The 17,959-nt window shown below is 45.2% G+C and overlaps 1 protein-coding gene across 1 annotated transcript; it reads left to right on the forward strand.

The window, feature by feature from the left end:
* The first annotated feature begins 295 nt into the window (after positions 1 to 295).
* cds2 (CDP-diacylglycerol synthase (phosphatidate cytidylyltransferase) 2) lies at positions 296 to 14,782 on the forward strand. The gene is made up of 13 exons (XM_062543133.1): positions 296 to 538; positions 3,790 to 3,926; positions 4,718 to 4,814; positions 6,709 to 6,806; positions 7,886 to 8,025; positions 10,683 to 10,741; positions 11,358 to 11,440; positions 11,873 to 11,960; positions 12,166 to 12,234; positions 12,690 to 12,842; positions 13,411 to 13,530; positions 14,252 to 14,355; positions 14,609 to 14,782. Exons 1-13 carry the CDS (start codon positions 473 to 475, stop codon positions 14,739 to 14,741), a joined length of 1,347 nt encoding a protein of 448 aa, XP_062399117.1. The 5' UTR covers positions 296 to 472; the 3' UTR covers positions 14,742 to 14,782.
* Positions 14,783 to 17,959: the final 3,177 nt, after the last annotated feature.

A 17,959-nucleotide genomic window follows, 5' to 3' on the forward strand; every position in this document is an offset into this window, starting at 1 on the left:
AAGACTCAGAGGTGTTCAGACATGATGGAGTTATACAAGATTGTAATGAAGAGTTTTGCTGTCATCTAGTGTCCGATTTTAGACACAAATAACGGAACACTTCAGGTAGATTGACAAAAAGTCGTCTCACGGTTCTGCCTCTCAGCTCGGAATTTAACTCTTTGCATAATAATCTTATTTTAATTTTGCAATTCGTGGCTATTTTACTGTTCATTCAATTAAGATACTTTGTTTAGCCTCTGTAGTTGATGAAACATCTACATGGGAGTAGGTGGGGCATGGTATGAACCAGTAGAGTAGTGGGCCGTCGAACGTGACGAGGATGTCAGTCAGTAAACTACAGCAGCTAGCTAGCCAGCTAGCATCTGCTTAAGTGTATGCTTCGGGGAATCCGGTAAAATATAGCCAACTTCGTTTGTTTTTCGAAACCCAATATTGGACTCTTTGTTGTGTGAGAGACAGACAAGACATAATGACAGAACTACGGCACCGCGGCGTCGCGGAGAACGAGTTACAGCATCAACAATCAGAGGACAAGGTAACAGTTACACGATAGCCAGCTAGCTTGTCATGAATTTACTGTTTATTTGCCATAAGTCGAGTTAGCAGCTAGCTAACGTTAGCCAGTGGATGTAAAATTGGTCATCAATTCGGGTTATTCTAAGCCCGTGTCTGGACAGCTCATGCAATCGCTTGATAGGTAAAATTGAAGGCATTGGAGTAAATGTTTACGTACACAACTTGTATTGTTTGAGCAAGTGTTCTACATATACTTAAGGTAACCTGTCCACAGTCTTATAACGTCTTGGTGAGAGTGTTGTGTTTGAATCACGTTTGCAAGCTGGGACTTGCCTTGCCTAGCTAGCAATTAAATCATGCCTATGTAGCCATGGCTAAATTCAATTAAAGAGATTGTGGATGTTTCCTGAGAAGCAATTCAGGCTTCTGTGCGTACCCTATATGAACCACTGACCGTGATTTTAAGTGGCTAACGTTAGTAAACTTATTTACGTTGGCGAATTACAATTTACAAGTTGTCCCCACGGACGAACAGTCCGCAAAGTTGTCAACATGTCTCTCCTGCAGGCGAACTGAGTAGACCGCACGAAGTGACTTGCTGCTATTAGGCTATCTGTGTGGTGTCGTTCTGAAACCACGAAATATATGTCTTTATTGGTTTAGCCTGATTATATCACCAACGATTTCAAGATGAAGGTTATTACTCTAAATTTGAGAAGGGGCGTGATACTTGTGGTGAGTAACTTCACTTGAAAAGGGTGAGATGACATGCACTGTCAACCCAATGTTTATTCATAGAATTTCTAAATAGTCTCTTGTTTACCTTAGCCACAAGTTTCCGTCTGAAACTCTGAACCCACCTACTAATGTCCTTACTTGACTAACCAGAAGATATGTAACTAATCAAGCTAGTATGTTACTGCATGAAGTAGGCATAGTACCTCGCAGGTTAAATGGCTGGACTGTCCAAAGACCTAGTCCAAGTACACATCCACAATGCCTGCAAATTGTGGGTTTACAAAAGTAGGCTACATATTGTGACATTCAAGTAAAGCTCACCATCTTATTATTGCAGTAGTCTGTCTTGAACATATTTTGAAGTTGACAGAACATGTTTGTGCCATCTTTTACCTTGTCTGTTTTTGAGCGTGTAGCAATTTTTCAGAGAACACTTTCACCCCAAAAAGAAAGAGCTCTTTGTGGGTGAGGAGAATGTTCAGCCAAATTAGTGCATCGTTCACACAGGGTTCTGTCTGGAGTTAATTCTGTTAGCAGCCTATGAAGAGTCATGCCTCTTGGGTGCACTAGAGCAGTTTTACTTATCACTGAACACACTGCCTTTTACAGTTGAGCTCACAACGGGCCCCTCTGTTGCCTGGTGCAGTTGGTATGTAAACACACGTGGTAGGCTGATGTAGGTAGAGCTCATCAGGAGTGGATGGCAGATCATGCACAACAGACACGTTCATCTTTATCAGTGTTTAGATGTTCCATAGTGAATAATCTGGGCTACATGGGTTGTTGCCTTGGCAGTGTAGGACTAGGAGTTTAAACCAACAGGGATGCAAGTCAGATGCCTAAGCCCTGTGGTCATGCATTCATCACAGCTGACACTGACATGGCTGTGGCTGTGACACAGCTTTTGCCCCACCAGCTGGACACTATGTGTTTGACTCCCAAGGGCAATGAAGGGCTGTGGGGCTGAAGCTGTCAGAAGCTGATCTTCCTCCAGATGCTTCACTGTCCAAAGTTCAGTCTTTGATATCTTTTGAGAAGTGAGGAGATGGACAGCTGGTTTTCCCCTTTGCCAGGTATCTCGCTGGAACGGAGGGGAGGAGATCTCAGACAACTTCAGTATCAGCATCAGATAGTGCAGAGACAGCCTAGCCGAGCAATGTGTGAGTTCAAATGCACTATACTCCACCATCAGTTGTGCAAACCAGTTTAAGCAATCAGGTCTAATACTGTATGTCCAGTTTGACGCAGAAAGTAGGGCAGGTCTTGCGGCATCAAGCCCATGACTCCTACACACAAACTATGCCTTCAATGGAAAATGGGTGTCTTGCGTATCAAAGTTGTTTTGATGTTTTGCAATACCTGTCAAAGCAACAGACGGACAGCCACCAGTATTCCTTAATGACTCATGCTTAAGGGCACAATAGACGGATAAGGAAACAGACGTGCCATCCTTCGTCCCAACTGATCAGTGGGAGGACAATGCTAGGCCTTACACACACACACACACACACACACACACACACACACACACACACACACACACACACACACACACAGGCTGACTATTCCCAAGACAGGAAGCCCATAAGGGTCTCCTCAGTTCCTGGAGTGCTATTTGTGGTTTGGGGAGAGCGGCGTGAGTATGGAGGGAGGTCTATTTTTAACTTGGGCATCCTGAGTGACAGGATGTGGTCTCCATGGCAACCACTGAGCCTGGATGTCCCATTGGTCTGATTGTGTGTGTGTTTGTGTGTTTATATAGCACTATTGGTACCCCAGGAGCGAGAGACAGAGACGGCATTTAAAATCTGGGCTGTGCTTGAGAGGGCATAATTTGTAAGAAGGAGGCAAAATCTAAGACAGATCTCACTGGAGTGGAAAAAAAAGACAGAAAAAGCAGGATGGAGATGAAAGCAAGAGGAGATGTGGAAAGACGGAGAGGGAAAGAGAAAATAAGAGGGATGGAGCAGCCGCTCACCACTGCTTCTCTCTGATGACACACAGTTAGGAGGCGGTCGCCATGGAGACGGAGACAGGGTCATCTGGATTCCTGCCATTTCAGTCTCTGTGGCGCAGACCTTTTTTAATGGACCCCATCACCATCAACACGTAGCTTATGCGCAATATGTTTTAGTCACTACAATCAGCGTAATTCTTTGCAAGGTCGTTTCCTCCTTCCCACTCGTCTATTTTTAGGTCAAGCTACCAGTTGATCACTAATCTCACACACATATTAAGCACTGCACTAATGCTCATGTGCAGTTTCCTCAGGTGCACCGTGCAAGCCCTCCATTTAATAGCACATCTCTACTAATTGCTTTTCATTTCACTTCCCTCAGACAGTTGGCGAGGTATTTATTAGTTTGAGAGCCTGCTGGGTATGTTGGACTGTTGAGATGCAACTCAACCTGAGTGGTGTACTTGTTTGTAGAGGTGTGTAAGTGTCATTATGAGTGTAACGTTTCCCAAGCTTTTCCAGTACTGTCACAATAGCGCTAAATGATCTGGTCGGCATGTCTTCTGTCCGCGCAGGGCTCAGACACAGAAGGACGGGCTGATGGCGCGTCAGACTCCGAGACCAAAGCCGATGCGGGCGCGCCCGAAGTCCCCGCTCCTGCTGACGACACACCGGAGGTTCTCAACAAGGCCCTGTCAGGACTGTCGTCAAGGTGATGCATTACGTTGCATTTGCATTTATTCATCTAGATCCAAAGTGACTTACATACATTACATCAGTTATATTACAAGGACCACTGTCCCTGGAGCCACTCGGGGGTTATAAGTGCCTTGCCCAAGGGCACAGTGGTGGAGGGCAGGAATAGGAGCCACCTCCGCCTGTGCCCTGTCCGCCTGTGCCCTGTCCGCCCGCTCAAGTGTCCTTTTCTCCCTTCTCTCCTATTTGTATGCAGCTCTTATCCTCTCGCTCGATGTCCGTCTCCCTCTCCTTTTCTCTATTGCTGTTATTTTGGGCCTTTCTTTCACTCGTTCTCTCTTGGGGTGATGATACGTGGTGGATCGACTCTTTTTGAGCAGTGTTATTGGAAAGTTGTGCGGCCGGTTGTTGTTTATGTTTGGATGATTATAATGAATTACCCACTGATTAAATATCTCCAGAAAAACAAAACGTGGCTAAACAACATCACTCAGTAACGTTGCCTGCCAACATTGCCTAGATGGGTTTTTTTTTTTTTTAAAGACTCATCTAACTCATTAATTCTTACAGAGCTGTGGTTGATATAAGTTTATGGCTGTTGTTATTACTGTTAAATGTCATTTAGCCTATTACTTCTTTATAAAGGCTAATACTGTTCATGTCATGTTTATTAGTGTCACTGTAAGTCACTTTGGACAAAAGCATCGGCTAGCAACTACTGTACAAACATGAACATAAACAAACAGCTGATCCGTGTATTGTCGCGTAACTTCCTCGTCTGTGTTTGTCTCTCTTGTGTGTCCTTAGATGGAGGAACTGGTGGGTGCGGGGTATCCTGACTCTGGCTATGATCTCCTTCTTCTTCTTCATCATCTACCTGGGCCCCATAGTGCTGATGATGATTGTGAGTGACCGCGAGTGACCGAAGGCCTCCTGCCCTCTCTCACGCAGGGAAGGGAGGGTCGTTAACCATGGCAGCATGGCCTTTGGCTTAGAGCTTAGATCGGGCCCAAAAAATCAAGCCCGAACCGGCCCGAGCCCGTGCACGTTGTGTCCGAGCCCGGCCCGGCCCGACATATTAACTGTAATTATGAGCCCGAGCCAGATTTAAACCCGACACTTTTTTAAATGTGTGAGCCTTATAACTGACGTTCTCAACTACAATTACGAGTTGTTTGAACTACATAAATCTGAATTAGGCCTATCTTAATGAATAATGAAACAAGGACTAAGCATGTAAACTTCGTTGTTTGTTTATTCTGAAATGGATCACAAATGGATCCGAATGAAGAAACGCAAATGTCAAAACGAAACGCCAATGCAAATTGTCACTGTCCACGACTTGTTCGAAACTCTTCCATATGTCCGACTTTCCTCCAGACTTGCTCAAAGTTAATTCTCCTGATTTAATTTTCTTCTTTATATCGTCCATCTCCATGTTGCGCTTAAACTAGGCCACACAATGTTCTACAGCAGAGCAGCAGTGTGATGTGTTGCATTTTGTAACTTGCAACTTTGTACACATTTTGTTACTTAAGCCTACTTTGCTAAAAAATATGTTTAATATTTCGGATAATGGCATAGTCTCCCCACCCAGTTAGGCTGATAAAGAAATTATATATTTAAAAAAAAAAACACAAATGCTTGATCAAAGGCCCGACCCGGCCCGGCCCGAGGATAGTGGCGGGAAATATCGGCCCGACCCGGCCCGCGGGTCGGGTCGGGCTCGGGTCAGGCTCGGGCTCGGGCAGAGAATCTAACCTCTACTTTGGCTGCGCCATAAAAAACATTATTACATAATTAACAGCCCACGCCTGATTAGTAGTCATATGTAATTATGCTGTGCTGTAGAGCTGATGCTTATTGGCAACAACAAGTAGTGTATGGTTTCTGTAGTGTAAGGAGTGATGGAAGCTGTGGATTCTGAGTATTTATTGTGGCCACTGAATACCAGTAGTGTTAGAGTGACCATTTATGTCAGTGTAAAAAATGCATTGTGAGGTTCAGGACAGTTCTGCTCGGGTTCCTACAAGTGCAGGGGTGCAGTTAGATGCGCATCGATGACTCACTGTCAGCTCTGCGCTGTCAGATTAATCAATTAGTGCAAACATTCGCCCACACACACTAACAGACACACTCTCTCTCTGTCTCAAACACACACACACACACACACACACACACACACACACATATAAACCAACACAAGCACAGTACCCCTAATGTTTGTCCTACCCCCTGGTGTGTAAAAGGCTGGGCCAGTGTGAAGATGGCAGTGATGTGATTGAGCTGCTCACTGGGCCATGACTAGAGGCCGCAAGAGAAGGAATCTGTTCTCTGTGTCACATGACCCCTTGGCCGTCCAGTCAAACTGACCCCCTTCAGTCACCATTAGACCAGCCTGAAATGGAAATGCTTCTACCTGCCCTTCTGTCTGTCTTCCTCCATTCATCCTATGTAGTGCTTAAGAAAGCACAATGGAACTATGGAGCTAAAAAAAAGCTATTGATAATGAATCACTCTCCTTCAGTTAGTTACAGGCCAAGTGTCATACACCTTATTCTATAAATCTTTTTAAATTGAAACATCTGAATATTGGCGTATTTTGCATCTTGATTGCAGCTAATTATTCTGTATCTGCACATCTGCACATTAAAGCTCATTGTTTGGGTTAGATATACTACTGCATGTCTTCCTCTTCGTCCTCTTCTCTGTAGTGAATAGTTAAAATCGCTTTGAAAGCTCCTCACGTCTGTGTAGCACGGTGTGTGTGTGTGACCCAGACTGTGGTCCCTGTGCAGGTGCTGTGTGTCCAGATCAAATGCTTCCAGGAGATCATCACCATCGGCTACAGCGTGTACCACTCCTACCACCTGCCCTGGTTCAGGACGCTCAGCTGGTGAGGCCTCACCTTCTGTCGTCTCTTCACACCCAGCATCCATCTCTCGCTCACACACTCTCTGTGTCTGTCTCTCCCTCCTCTCTCTCTCTCTTTCTCTCACACTCTCCCTCTCTGTCTGGCTTTCTCTCTCTCTCTCTTTCTCTCTGGCTCTCTTCCTCTCCCTCCCTCTCTTTCCATCTTTCTCTCTCTCTCTCTCTGTCTGGCTCTCCCTCTCTCTCTCTCTCACAAGTATTCCCTTTCTGCCTGACTCTCTCCGTCTGACCTCTGTGTTGTCCTCACACTTTTCTGTTTTGGGTCATAAGGGGAACGGTCTGCTGAGGCTCTGTCGGAGTGTGAAAAATAACAAAATAACAGTAGCAAGAATATGGGTACATGTTCACACTATCCAGGCAGTGCCCGACAGAGTGTGTTGTGGTGTGAAGAATGCTATATTCAGTTTTCATATAGATGACGCACGTATACACAGATGAAGATAGTGTTTTCTTTAAAAAAACAAAACAAATCATAGTTCTGGTTATTCACACTTTTTTTTAAAGACATACTGTAGGTGTCAGTCCACATTTGCCAATCTTACTGGCAGCCCAGGAAATAACCATCATGTTTATAATCGTCATGTTTATCATTTTCCTCTTCACTCAGCTGCCTCTGTTTCCCCCAGTCCAAAGGTAATGCATATAGGATATACATTTCCTTCAGATGTAGACTTGGTGTTCCCCTATAGCTGTTGAGTGCTTCATTGACATGTGAATTGTAGGAATTCCTTGAGAATTAGAACCATCCCTGTAGGCTAGTACCCAGACACTCTTTAGAAATGTCTAGCAGGTCTGAACGTATACTTAAAGAAACGGTGAAGACAAGTTGTTGTGTTATGCCATACACTGTGGCTTTGTGCATTGCTCAAGCAGACCCTGCTACTAACCTGACTGCGTGTGGGGCTCTGTGATGTGCTCACACTTACCGGATGTGTGACCCCACAAAGTGACCATACGTGTGGTGGAGTAGTCACCTGGCCCGTTCTATCGGGCGGCTGCTGACGTCTGATCGGTTGCTGCACTTCTCCCCCCCCTCCCCGACAGGTACTTCCTGTTGTGCGTGAACTACTTCTTCTATGGCGAGACGGTGACGGACTACTTCTTCACGCTGGTGCAGCGTGAGATGCCGCTGCGCATCCTCAGCAAGTACCACCGCTTCATCTCCTTCGCCCTCTACCTCACCGGTGAGCCCCGCCACCGGACCGCTCACAAGCACACCTGGTGCACTAACACACACACACACACACACACACACACACATATACATGCAGTCATACATGCACACACATGCTCACAAGCACACCTGATGCACTGACACACACACACACACACACATACACGTATACACACACGCATATACACACACATACACGTATACACACATATACACATACACACATACACATACACATACACACACCTGATGCACTGACACACACACACACACACACACACACACATACACACATATACATGCACACACACGCTCACAAGTACACGTGTAACACTAATACACACACACACACACACACACACACACACAGACACGATCACAAGCACACGTGATGCACTAACACATTCACATACATACACATTCACACATGCTCACGAGCACATGTGCTGCAATAATACATACACACCTCCATGGTTTAACCTATGCATACACATGCATAGAAATGACAACTGCTCATGCATCTGACTACTGTACATGCATGCATTCTTACACACACACACACAGAGCCCATTCTGCAGTCCATATCAATAGTCTTACCTGTACCTATCTACCCATCTACTGCTATTCAATGTCAATGTAATTCAATGAGACAAATTCCAGCATGCTCACCCGAGCCTTCCACCCCCTCAAGTTGTTTATAGCTCCCAGCTACAGAGATTCCACCAGAAAACTGACACTCCGTGGCAAAATCGGAGCTCAGACCTTATTTGGCTAAAAGCACAACATTTTTGCTCGGCATTCATGTGATTAGTACATCAATTCTGTTTTTCCCAGTGGAATGACAAAGCTATGTCTCAAGAGACTAAGCTTTTAGAGACGGCTTAAGTAGCGTGAGTTCGGTTCAGCCGTTGGCAGTGTGTTAAAAGAGTGTTTGCTGTTATCTGTTGTGTGCTGAGGCAGTGTATTGAGGGGGAGGAGCAGGATGTGGTCAACTGCTCTGCTGTGCTCTGCTCTGTTCTGCTGAGTGATGTGCGTGTGTGTGTGCGTGTGTGTGTGCGTTTGCGCGTGAGTGTGTGCGTGTGTCTTAGCGCGGGTGCACAACTCAGTCTGAAGCCTCAAGAGGCTACGTCTCCGACCCGCCTTGTTCTCGGTTTCCTCCCGCCTGCAGATTTCCTGCTGTCTCAGGCCTCACACGCCGCTCACCTGTCTCACCCCCCCCCCCCAACCCTTCTGTGGGCCTGTCTCACCCCCCCCAACCCTTCTGTGGGCCTGTCTCACCCCTCTCCAGTCCCGCGCTCGGAGTTTCAGCTTTCACTCACTCCGTGTCTGTCACCGCTCCTTCAACCCAAGTGTCCTTCCTTGACAACGCTCACGTCTCGCTCCATTTTGAAAGATCTCAGTGTCAGTCAGTGTGCCAGACATGTCTCTCTCTCCATTCACTCCAGCACTTACTAATACAAATGGAAATCCTAAATTAGTCAATTAGTTAGTTAACCTTTTTTTACATCTACTTCCTGTAATTCTAGACCGTCATCTAGATGGACTGTGATCTCAATTCAAATATGAATGCTAATGACCGAGTGATCCTAGCTAGTCTAAGATGACGCATAAGATGGCGCGTTTGGGCTCTGTTTGGAGTTTCTTTTGTCTCTGCCTCATCCTGCCCATGCCCCAGTCTGTAGTTTCCCTCCTGCAGCTCTCTCTGTAATGTGCAGTGAGTGCTGCTGTGAGGCAGCCAAGTGCTGCTGTTACGGTAATGATGCTGTCAGGACTTACAGGCGGTTTGTTCTCCTAAAAGAGCAGCGCTGATTAATTTCCTGTCTCTGCCTTCTCTGCCCATTGCTGGTGTTGTTACGCTTGTGTAATTGAGTGGAGAGAGGAGAGTTTTTTTTATGGTTCTTTCATTAGTGTAGAGGCTTGTGTGTGTGTGCGTGCGCACATAAAGTGGTGCTATCAAGGATAAACTCAAGGCTTGGTTTCTCTGTCATCTGGACTGGATGGTTGGGGAGTTGTCATCTAGATGATGAGGAGAGGATTCTTGGCTCTTATAAGCTGCTTTGTGTTGGGATTTATGTACCTGCAGACTGACAACACGATCTCAAAGCTGCCACACTGTGATCTGTCCTTTAGCAAGCCAGTGGGGGAGATGGAGATGAGTTTTTTCTCCCTTAAAGTAGAACGACCACAGCTGTTTCATTTGTCTTGCTAAAAGCTCTGCTTACGGTACATTCTCTGAGGTGTAGAGATAATTTTTCTGAACAAAACTACATTTTATTCAGCATTTGTTGATAAATGATGCTGGAATGCTGGCAAGATAATATGGAGCAGTTTACACTATTAACTGACTGATGGCTGTAGTGTTTATGCACAGTGAACACTGGTTTACAAATGAGTGCTGCAGGGATGAGTCAGGTGTTGATACTGGGAAGTATGACACCTGTGCTACATCCATGACCTTTTACACACTTACAGACATTCATGCTGCTGAGTGACACTGTTTCCGATCTTTTTAGATTAGCTAAAGTAACTTTGTAACCTTCACATAAAGTTGTTTGGACGTGCTGTGCCAGATTTAATAAACAAAGCCAATCTAGGATAAGACTTTTCAGTTTCAGTGATCCAGTTTTACTAAACCGAGTGTATCTTTCCCCCCCGTCTCTATTCCAGGCTTTTGCATGTTTGTGCTGAGCCTGGTGAAGAAGCACTATCGCCTGCAGTTCTACATGGTGAGTGGAGGCTGCTGCTGCGTTATTGATGGGGCTCCTAAGAACACACACACACACACACACACACACACACACACACACACACACAGTGTTTGGCTTTGGCCCAGGAGCTGCAGGCCCAGCATCATGCAGTGAAAACTGCCTCTGGGCCCTGTAAACCAGGACAAGAGCATACTGAGATCAAACACACACACACACACACACACACACACGCGCACTGACTTTGACCTTCCATCTTGGATACACATACTTCCATCTTGCAATCCTCGATCAATTGCACAGACCCGTTAATACCTAAACTTGTGCTTTTAATTGCACACACATTTTTCAGTAAACCTTTTAAATGTGTATAAATCAGATTCTATTGCCCACTTAAACAGATGCTAGAGAACACTTATACACATAATACCCATTATTTTGCATTGTTTTACATTGACCATATGACACCTTCTCTGTGTGCCAATACTTTGGTATGTGACTCCCCTTTCTCCCGAGGAAGGAAAAGATTTTGACACCATTGTTAACACTCTGCCTCTTCCTCCCTCCTCTCTTCCTCTTCCTCCCCCCCTCTCGTTCCCCCCCCCCCCCCCCCCTCTCCTCCATTTGTAACCGCCAGTTTGGCTGGACTCACGTGACCCTGCTGATTGTGGTCACTCAGTCCCACCTCATCATCCACAACCTCTTTGAGGGCATGATCTGGTAAAGTCCTCATTTCACTCTCTAACCGAACACACTGCATGTTAGATACCGTCATTTCACAATTATTAACCGCAGCTTATACATTTGATTTGGCTAAATTTCTTTGGCTATGAGGTTAATACACAGGGGCAGTTAATATGGTAATAATATGATTTTGTTTCTTTTAACTTGCATAAAACACTGTCGTGCGGCTAATACACAGGAAATGACTGTAGCCGTGTGGATTGTAATGGATAGATGTGCTGCGGGTATAGTGTTACATGAAAACAAATCACATCACTCAGTCAGATTGATTGTACGATCTCTCCAGTTGAGTGGATGAACAGGCCTCATGTTGGGTCAGAGTAGCTGTCTGCTCTTTTGTGGTGCTCTGCTCTGCTCTGCTCTGCTGATTCCTGTCGTAACTCCTCCTTTGTTCTCTCTCCCTTCCAGGTTTATCGTGCCCATCTCCTGTGTCATCTGTAACGACATCATGGCCTACATGTTTGGCTTCTTCTTCGGACGCACACCACTCATCAAGGTAGAGGAATGTTCTGGACTCTGCGCATGGCTCACGCAAAACCTGATTAATGTCTGACTTTCTAGTCAGTCCTGATGTCTGGCAAAGATGTGTGCTTTTATCAGTGGCCTCCACTGCCTTATCAGATAAGGCTGACTGTTGACTTACTCTTCTTCTTTCTCTCTCTCTCTCTCTCTCTCTCTCTCTCTCTCTCTTTCTTTCCCAGCTCTCTCCCAAAAAGACGTGGGAGGGTTTTATCGGAGGCTTCTTTGCCACTGTTGTGTTTGGGATTCTGGTAAGCAGCAAAAGGCTTCAGAGACGATAGTACATCAGACTGCTAGAGGCACTCTGGCCTTCACTCCTACACAATGCTGTTCTCATACAGTTTTTACTAGAAAAGCTCAACTACACAACGATGAAAAACAACAGAGGGCTCTTTAGACCACACACAGAGTAACGAATGTACATAATGGAAACATTTCAGTCCATTTTCAGGAACAAGTAGCAAGCAAGTCATGTCGGGTTTCCCCTTGCTAACTAAAATGTCAATTATTTGGATGTGTTCTAGCTGAGTTATAGTGCCTGATAAACCAAGTCTAATGTTCTCTATAGACTTTGTGAGAGTGCTTGGAATCGATATAAAACAAATTAACAAGTAATTTGTTCTTGTTTCTTAAAAGCAAGAACAGAGTAAGAAGAAGAAGAAGAACAGTAATACATTTTCTATTCTGTGTCTCCTCTTGCCTCTAGCTCTCCTATGTGATGTCGGGGTGGAGTTACTTTGTGTGTCCGGTGGAGTTCAACAATGACACCAACAGCTTCACGGTGGACTGCGTTCCCTCAGAGCTGTTCCAGCTGCAGGACTACACCCTCCCCGCTGTCCTGGAGTCCATCACTGGCTGGGTACGGAGTCCTGATACAGCCCCCACACACCATGGCCCATTCTCAACCACTCTCCTCGACCTTCGATGCTCGGTCCTCCAGGCTCGTTCCCACTGATCTGTAACTAGCACTGGATAGACTATCCCATCGTTGCCGCAACATCATTCTTTATCTAGATCAGTGGGAATGAGGACCGAGGAAGGAAGGGAGGATATATAAAAAGACGAATGAGAGGCACCCCATGGCAATGCTACATTCATGAGTATACCGGTATTTTCACTGGTTTGCAGTCCTGTTGATTTTAGTTTAGTTTAGTTTTCATTTATGTTACATTTATATTTATTTATGTGCCTGATAGATCTAAAACTTCCTGTGCGAAATCTACTGATTATTAGTTACTTCCTATATTTTGCCTGAAAGATCAAAAAGCATGAAACCATGCTTTTACAATTTGTCATTATTTTCAAACCACATTCCTCCCTTTATAATCATCATCTTCATCGTCTCTTAGGAGGCGAGATTTTGATGAGCCGTTCTAGAGTCCTGTTTGTATGATAAACTGATGAGCCTGGTCTCTGTCTCTCCACAGTCCACCGTGCGTATGTACCCGTTCCAGATCCACACCATCGCCCTGTCCAGCTTCGCCTCCATCATGGGACCCTTCGGAGGCTTCTTTGCCAGCGGCTTCAAAAGGGCCTTCAAGATCAAGGTGGGTGGAATGAGGGGGGCACGCACCCACCCCGTCCTTCCCCATAACCCCCCTCCATCTCTAGGATGTCCTTGGACCACCCCTGTAGAAGTCGAGCACTTGCAAGGAACTTTATTTTTCTGCTCTACTCCCAGTTCACTGCAAACAGCATACCTCGTCTTAATCCAATCTGGCTACTCTTAACTTAAGAGATCTACTCCCTACTGTTTAGTCCTAACCCTAAAACGCACGGCGTTAGTGGTCTGATGTTCCCCTCTGATTGGATAAGTTGAGTCAGGTGTAGTGTAGTGTAACCTGATTACTGTTGGCCTGGAAGTCAGCGCTGCTGCTGTGTGGATCTCCAGTTGGAGGGTTGGGCACCCCAGTGTTGCATGTGCTCTCTCCCAGAAGTCCTCTGTAGGGAGCAGGGACTGTCCCCACCCGACCTGGGGCTGCTGTCCCAGTTAGCTCTCGCACGGAGTCGTGTGTGTGTGTGTGTGTGTGTGTCTGTGTGTGTGTGTCTGTGTGTGTGTCTCTGTGTGTGTGTCTCTGTGTGTGTGTCTGTCTGTGTGTGTGTGTGTGTGTGTGTGTGTGCGTGTCTATGTGTGTGTCTGTGTGTGTGTGTGTGTGTCTTACTGTCTCTGTGTCTTGAGTGTGTGTGTGTCTGTCTGCATACTCCTATCCCAGTAACCAACTTTGGTGATTCCCACCGCTTCCTTCCATCCTCTGTGCTTTCCTGCAGGACTTTGCCAACACGATCCCGGGCCACGGTGGCATCATGGACCGCTTCGACTGCCAGTACCTCATGGCCACGTTCGTCAACGTCTACATCGCCAGCTTTATCAGGTACCACTGCTGTCACTGTTGCTCATGATGTGCTTGTAGTTTTTATTATCAGGTGAATGAATGAATCAGGTCAATGAATGAATTACGTGAATGGATGAATTAATTAGTGAGTGAATGGTCAGGTGAATTAATGAATTATGTAAATGAATGAATGAATCAAGTGAGTGAGTGAATCAGATGAGAGAATAGAAGAGCTGGAAGTGGATGGATCCTGATGGCATCTCTCCCTTTGGTTCTGTCTCTCTCCCTCCAGGGGACCCAATCCCACCAAAGTGATCCAGCAGCTGCTGGCCCTGCGCCTGGACCAGCAGCTCTTCATCTTCAACTCGCTCAAGACCCACCTCACAGAGAAGGGGCTGCTGCCTGCCGGGGAGGAGGTGGCCTAGGCGGCCCAGGAGGTGCCCTCTCGCCTCAGGGTGGATGGGGGAGGAGGGAGGAGGAGGAGGAGGAGGAGGAGAAGAAGGAGGCCATCCTGGGTGGATGGTGGAGGTCAGGTGGTGGTGATGGTGGTGGTGGTGGTGGTGGTGGTGGTGGTGGTGGAGGAGGAGGAGGTGTCAGCGGTGTCCAGAGATCATGAACACAAACCAAGAGATAGGCAGACAAGTCTGACTACCACACCCCCCAAAACCAACCCTTAACTAAAGCCTTTGGGTCATTCCATTTTGTGTGTGTGTAGGTATGGGTGGGTGTGTGTGTGTGTGTGGGTGTCTGTGGGTGGCAGGCTGACACGACCCATGTGCTCACGCCTCCATCTCTGAATGTGTTGTCTGAATGTCTACGTTGATTATCGTTATTTGTCAGTGTTTCTTTGGCTTGTGAGTCACTGTATTTTTTTGTGTTGCTGTTTCTTCCATATGTCAGGTAGAGCACAGTATATAACCGTACAGTGCAAAAGTGCACAGAACACTCACGCTCCTGAAGTCCGCTATACATTTCCACATGTATACAATCAATTACAGAACAATATGATATACTCCTCCTATGTGTGAAATATTTTATGGTACATCGCTTTTATTTTTTACCTTTGTTTTAATGCACTGCTCCACAAGCCCACACGTTACTGTCTTTATTTAAACTTGTATTTGCTTTGTGCCCTATTTTTCGTTGTTGATGGCAATTTTTTTTGGTTGTTGTTGTTGATATATTAGTTTGGTCAGAGATTTTAGAAAACAGTATTTTCTGTCCGTTTGGTGAGCTAACTGTCAAATCTCTTGACCTCTGTGACTCCCTGTTTCTCTCTTTCTATCCGTCTTTCACACAGTGCTAAAAGGTCCTATTCATGTCTGTAGAAGAGCACCGCGTAGCTTCTAGCGAGAGGCTGCGTTCATTCGGTTCATTTGAGGTTGCGTTTATTCAGGCTGTAGCGGATGCACTAAAGGTGGATGAGTATAGATTGGCTGATGTTATGGAGTAGCATAATGGAAGTGTTGTGCCATGCTGTGCTGATGGGCCGTGCTTCTCTCTGGAGCGCTGATGCAGTATTAGACCACTGAGCTATCACCAACTGAACATGAACAACATGTAACCGCGCAGTGTTGATGGAGATCTCGTCCTGACAGGGCGATATTTTATGGAGGTTGTCTCGCTTAGCACGTATCAGGGACACAGCGCAGCGGTGGAAAAACATCCACGTGGGTGATTGCTGCTGTTGTGTGACAGATTTGCAAATGCCTCTGCGCTGCCCAGACTTCAGGGGTGCCCTCAGTCGTGAGATGGAACATGAATGTAAAGAGGAAGATGGTGTCCACGGCCCTGACCCTGTGGTCCAAGACCCCGAGTTATATCTAGTGTTGTATCTGCAGTTAAGCTGTCCTTGTATCAAATGCTTATAAGGGTTAGTGGACTTGCCTGTCATTTCATTCATATTTATTACGAGTGAAGATCTATTTCTACTGTTCCATTCAGAAGGAATAGTTGTCATTTTGTCATTAAAATGTCTTGTTTACATTAGATATTTTCAGTTGATGGGTCGATATTTTTTTTTTCTTTTTCTTTTTTTTTCCAATTGTTTTTAAATTAGGATAGCTAACACAGTTACTACAGACTACCTAATATATACTTATTTATATATGTGATGGGTGAAACCGAGAGACATGTATATGGCGTTGAAAATGACTTGTCCTGCAATGAGCAGTGTGCTTCGGCCTCTGTGTAGCTGTATAGCATGTGCTATAAATGTGTTAGCTGAGCTGAATAAATTATGTCGCCATCATATACTCTGTACATTTCTAAAGGGACCATTCTCCAAACTATCCAGAGAGGCCCTGTGAATCCGACCCATGGAAATCGGATGGCTTGAATGCGATTCAGAAGCCCCCAGGTTCATACGCTGTCTTAATGACTCACTGTGACCCTGTTCCATGCTAAAGGGATGATTGTCTCAGCGTGAACCAAATGTGACCTTGAAAAATGACCCCCCCCACAAATTTCACTGCCATACGATTTAGTCTAGTTTTACAGTTACTGTAGTATTAGGATCCACTGCCACTTAACAAAATGGAACCCCCCAGCATGTATCATCTGTGTGCTAGGTCTCAAAGCTATTTTCCACTGCCCCAACTAACTTCAGTCATCTTCAGTCGTGTTTACCAGACCAGGTCTGTTGAGCAGGTGTTTTATGGGGGTTTTTGATCTGGATGAGGTATGATTTTGTGTGAGAATGCTGCATGCTCACTCATTTGCCTCAGCTGTCAGTGATACGGAAAGAGTTGCAGTTACACATTAGCCAGAGCTTAGCTATTGCTGTGTTGTAGCTAATGCTTTGACACAAGAAAGGAGATGCTAAAAGGAAAAGAGATGTGGCTTTATCTTTTCTGTTAGTGCAAAAAGGCTATTAACATCAAGAGGCAGCTTTTTGGCTCAGGATTGTTTCCTGATTTAAGAGGTTGGCAACAGGAGGTGTTGAGAATAGGTGTCATGGGACAGTTTCCCCAGAAGCTGTATTTTGTTGTTACGGATTTGTTTAGATATTTTTGTATGGGTATGATGACTGAGATGAATTGTTCCCTCCCAAAACAGCAAGCCATAACTTTGCAGGGGTTGGTTGTGAGATGTTTTGTGTGTCCAAGAATGATTTTGCCAAATAATCCAAGTCGGGGGATATTATTTCATATGCTAAGAACACACAATTAATTTGTTTATTCATTTTTTTGCCACCTAGATTATGAAGACGTTCTGTGGCTAACAAAGGGTAAGCGCAATGATCATGGCAATCTCTCTCGGAACTCATGTTCTCAAGTCTTGGACAGTCATAGTGCTTAGCAGGACCGTCACAATGCTACAGGTGCACACAGAAAAAGACCTGTTAATTTACTCACTGGTCTACCCCACTGCCATTCATTCATACTGTAATTACAGAGGAAATATCAAGTGTTTGTTCTTATTTCAATATTATGTTGATTATTGAGGTGTCGTGCTCTTTTCTTTTTTGTAAACCTTTAAATGGTGTAAGGAAATCAACATGTTATTTGTGATTATATTAAATGGGTTTTTAAATATGATGGTGCAGAGAATTTCTTTTTCCGATTGTTTTGTGTGATTTATTCATTGGCAATTATGTTGCTATTTGCATTTTGTTGTGCACAATTTTATAGCAGAATATATA

The sequence above is a fragment of the Sardina pilchardus genome, chromosome 8 (genome assembly GCF_963854185.1).
Source record: "Sardina pilchardus chromosome 8, fSarPil1.1, whole genome shotgun sequence".
Lineage (NCBI taxonomy): Eukaryota > Metazoa > Chordata > Actinopteri > Clupeiformes > Clupeidae > Sardina > Sardina pilchardus.

What these genes read in the sequence shown, in the direction of transcription:
- cds2 (XM_062543133.1), top strand. Translation starts at nt 473, where the DNA reads ATGACAGAACTACGGCACCGCGGCGTCGCGGAGAACGAGTTACAGCAT. An exon ending in TGGAGTCCATCACTGGCTGG is followed by an intron (nt 12,843 to 13,410) that starts GTACGGAGTCCT and finishes GTCTCTCCACAG; the next exon opens with TCCACCGTGCGTATGTACCC. An exon ending in TACATCGCCAGCTTTATCAG is followed by an intron (nt 14,356 to 14,608) that starts GTACCACTGCTG and finishes CTCTCCCTCCAG; the next exon opens with GGGACCCAATCCCACCAAAG.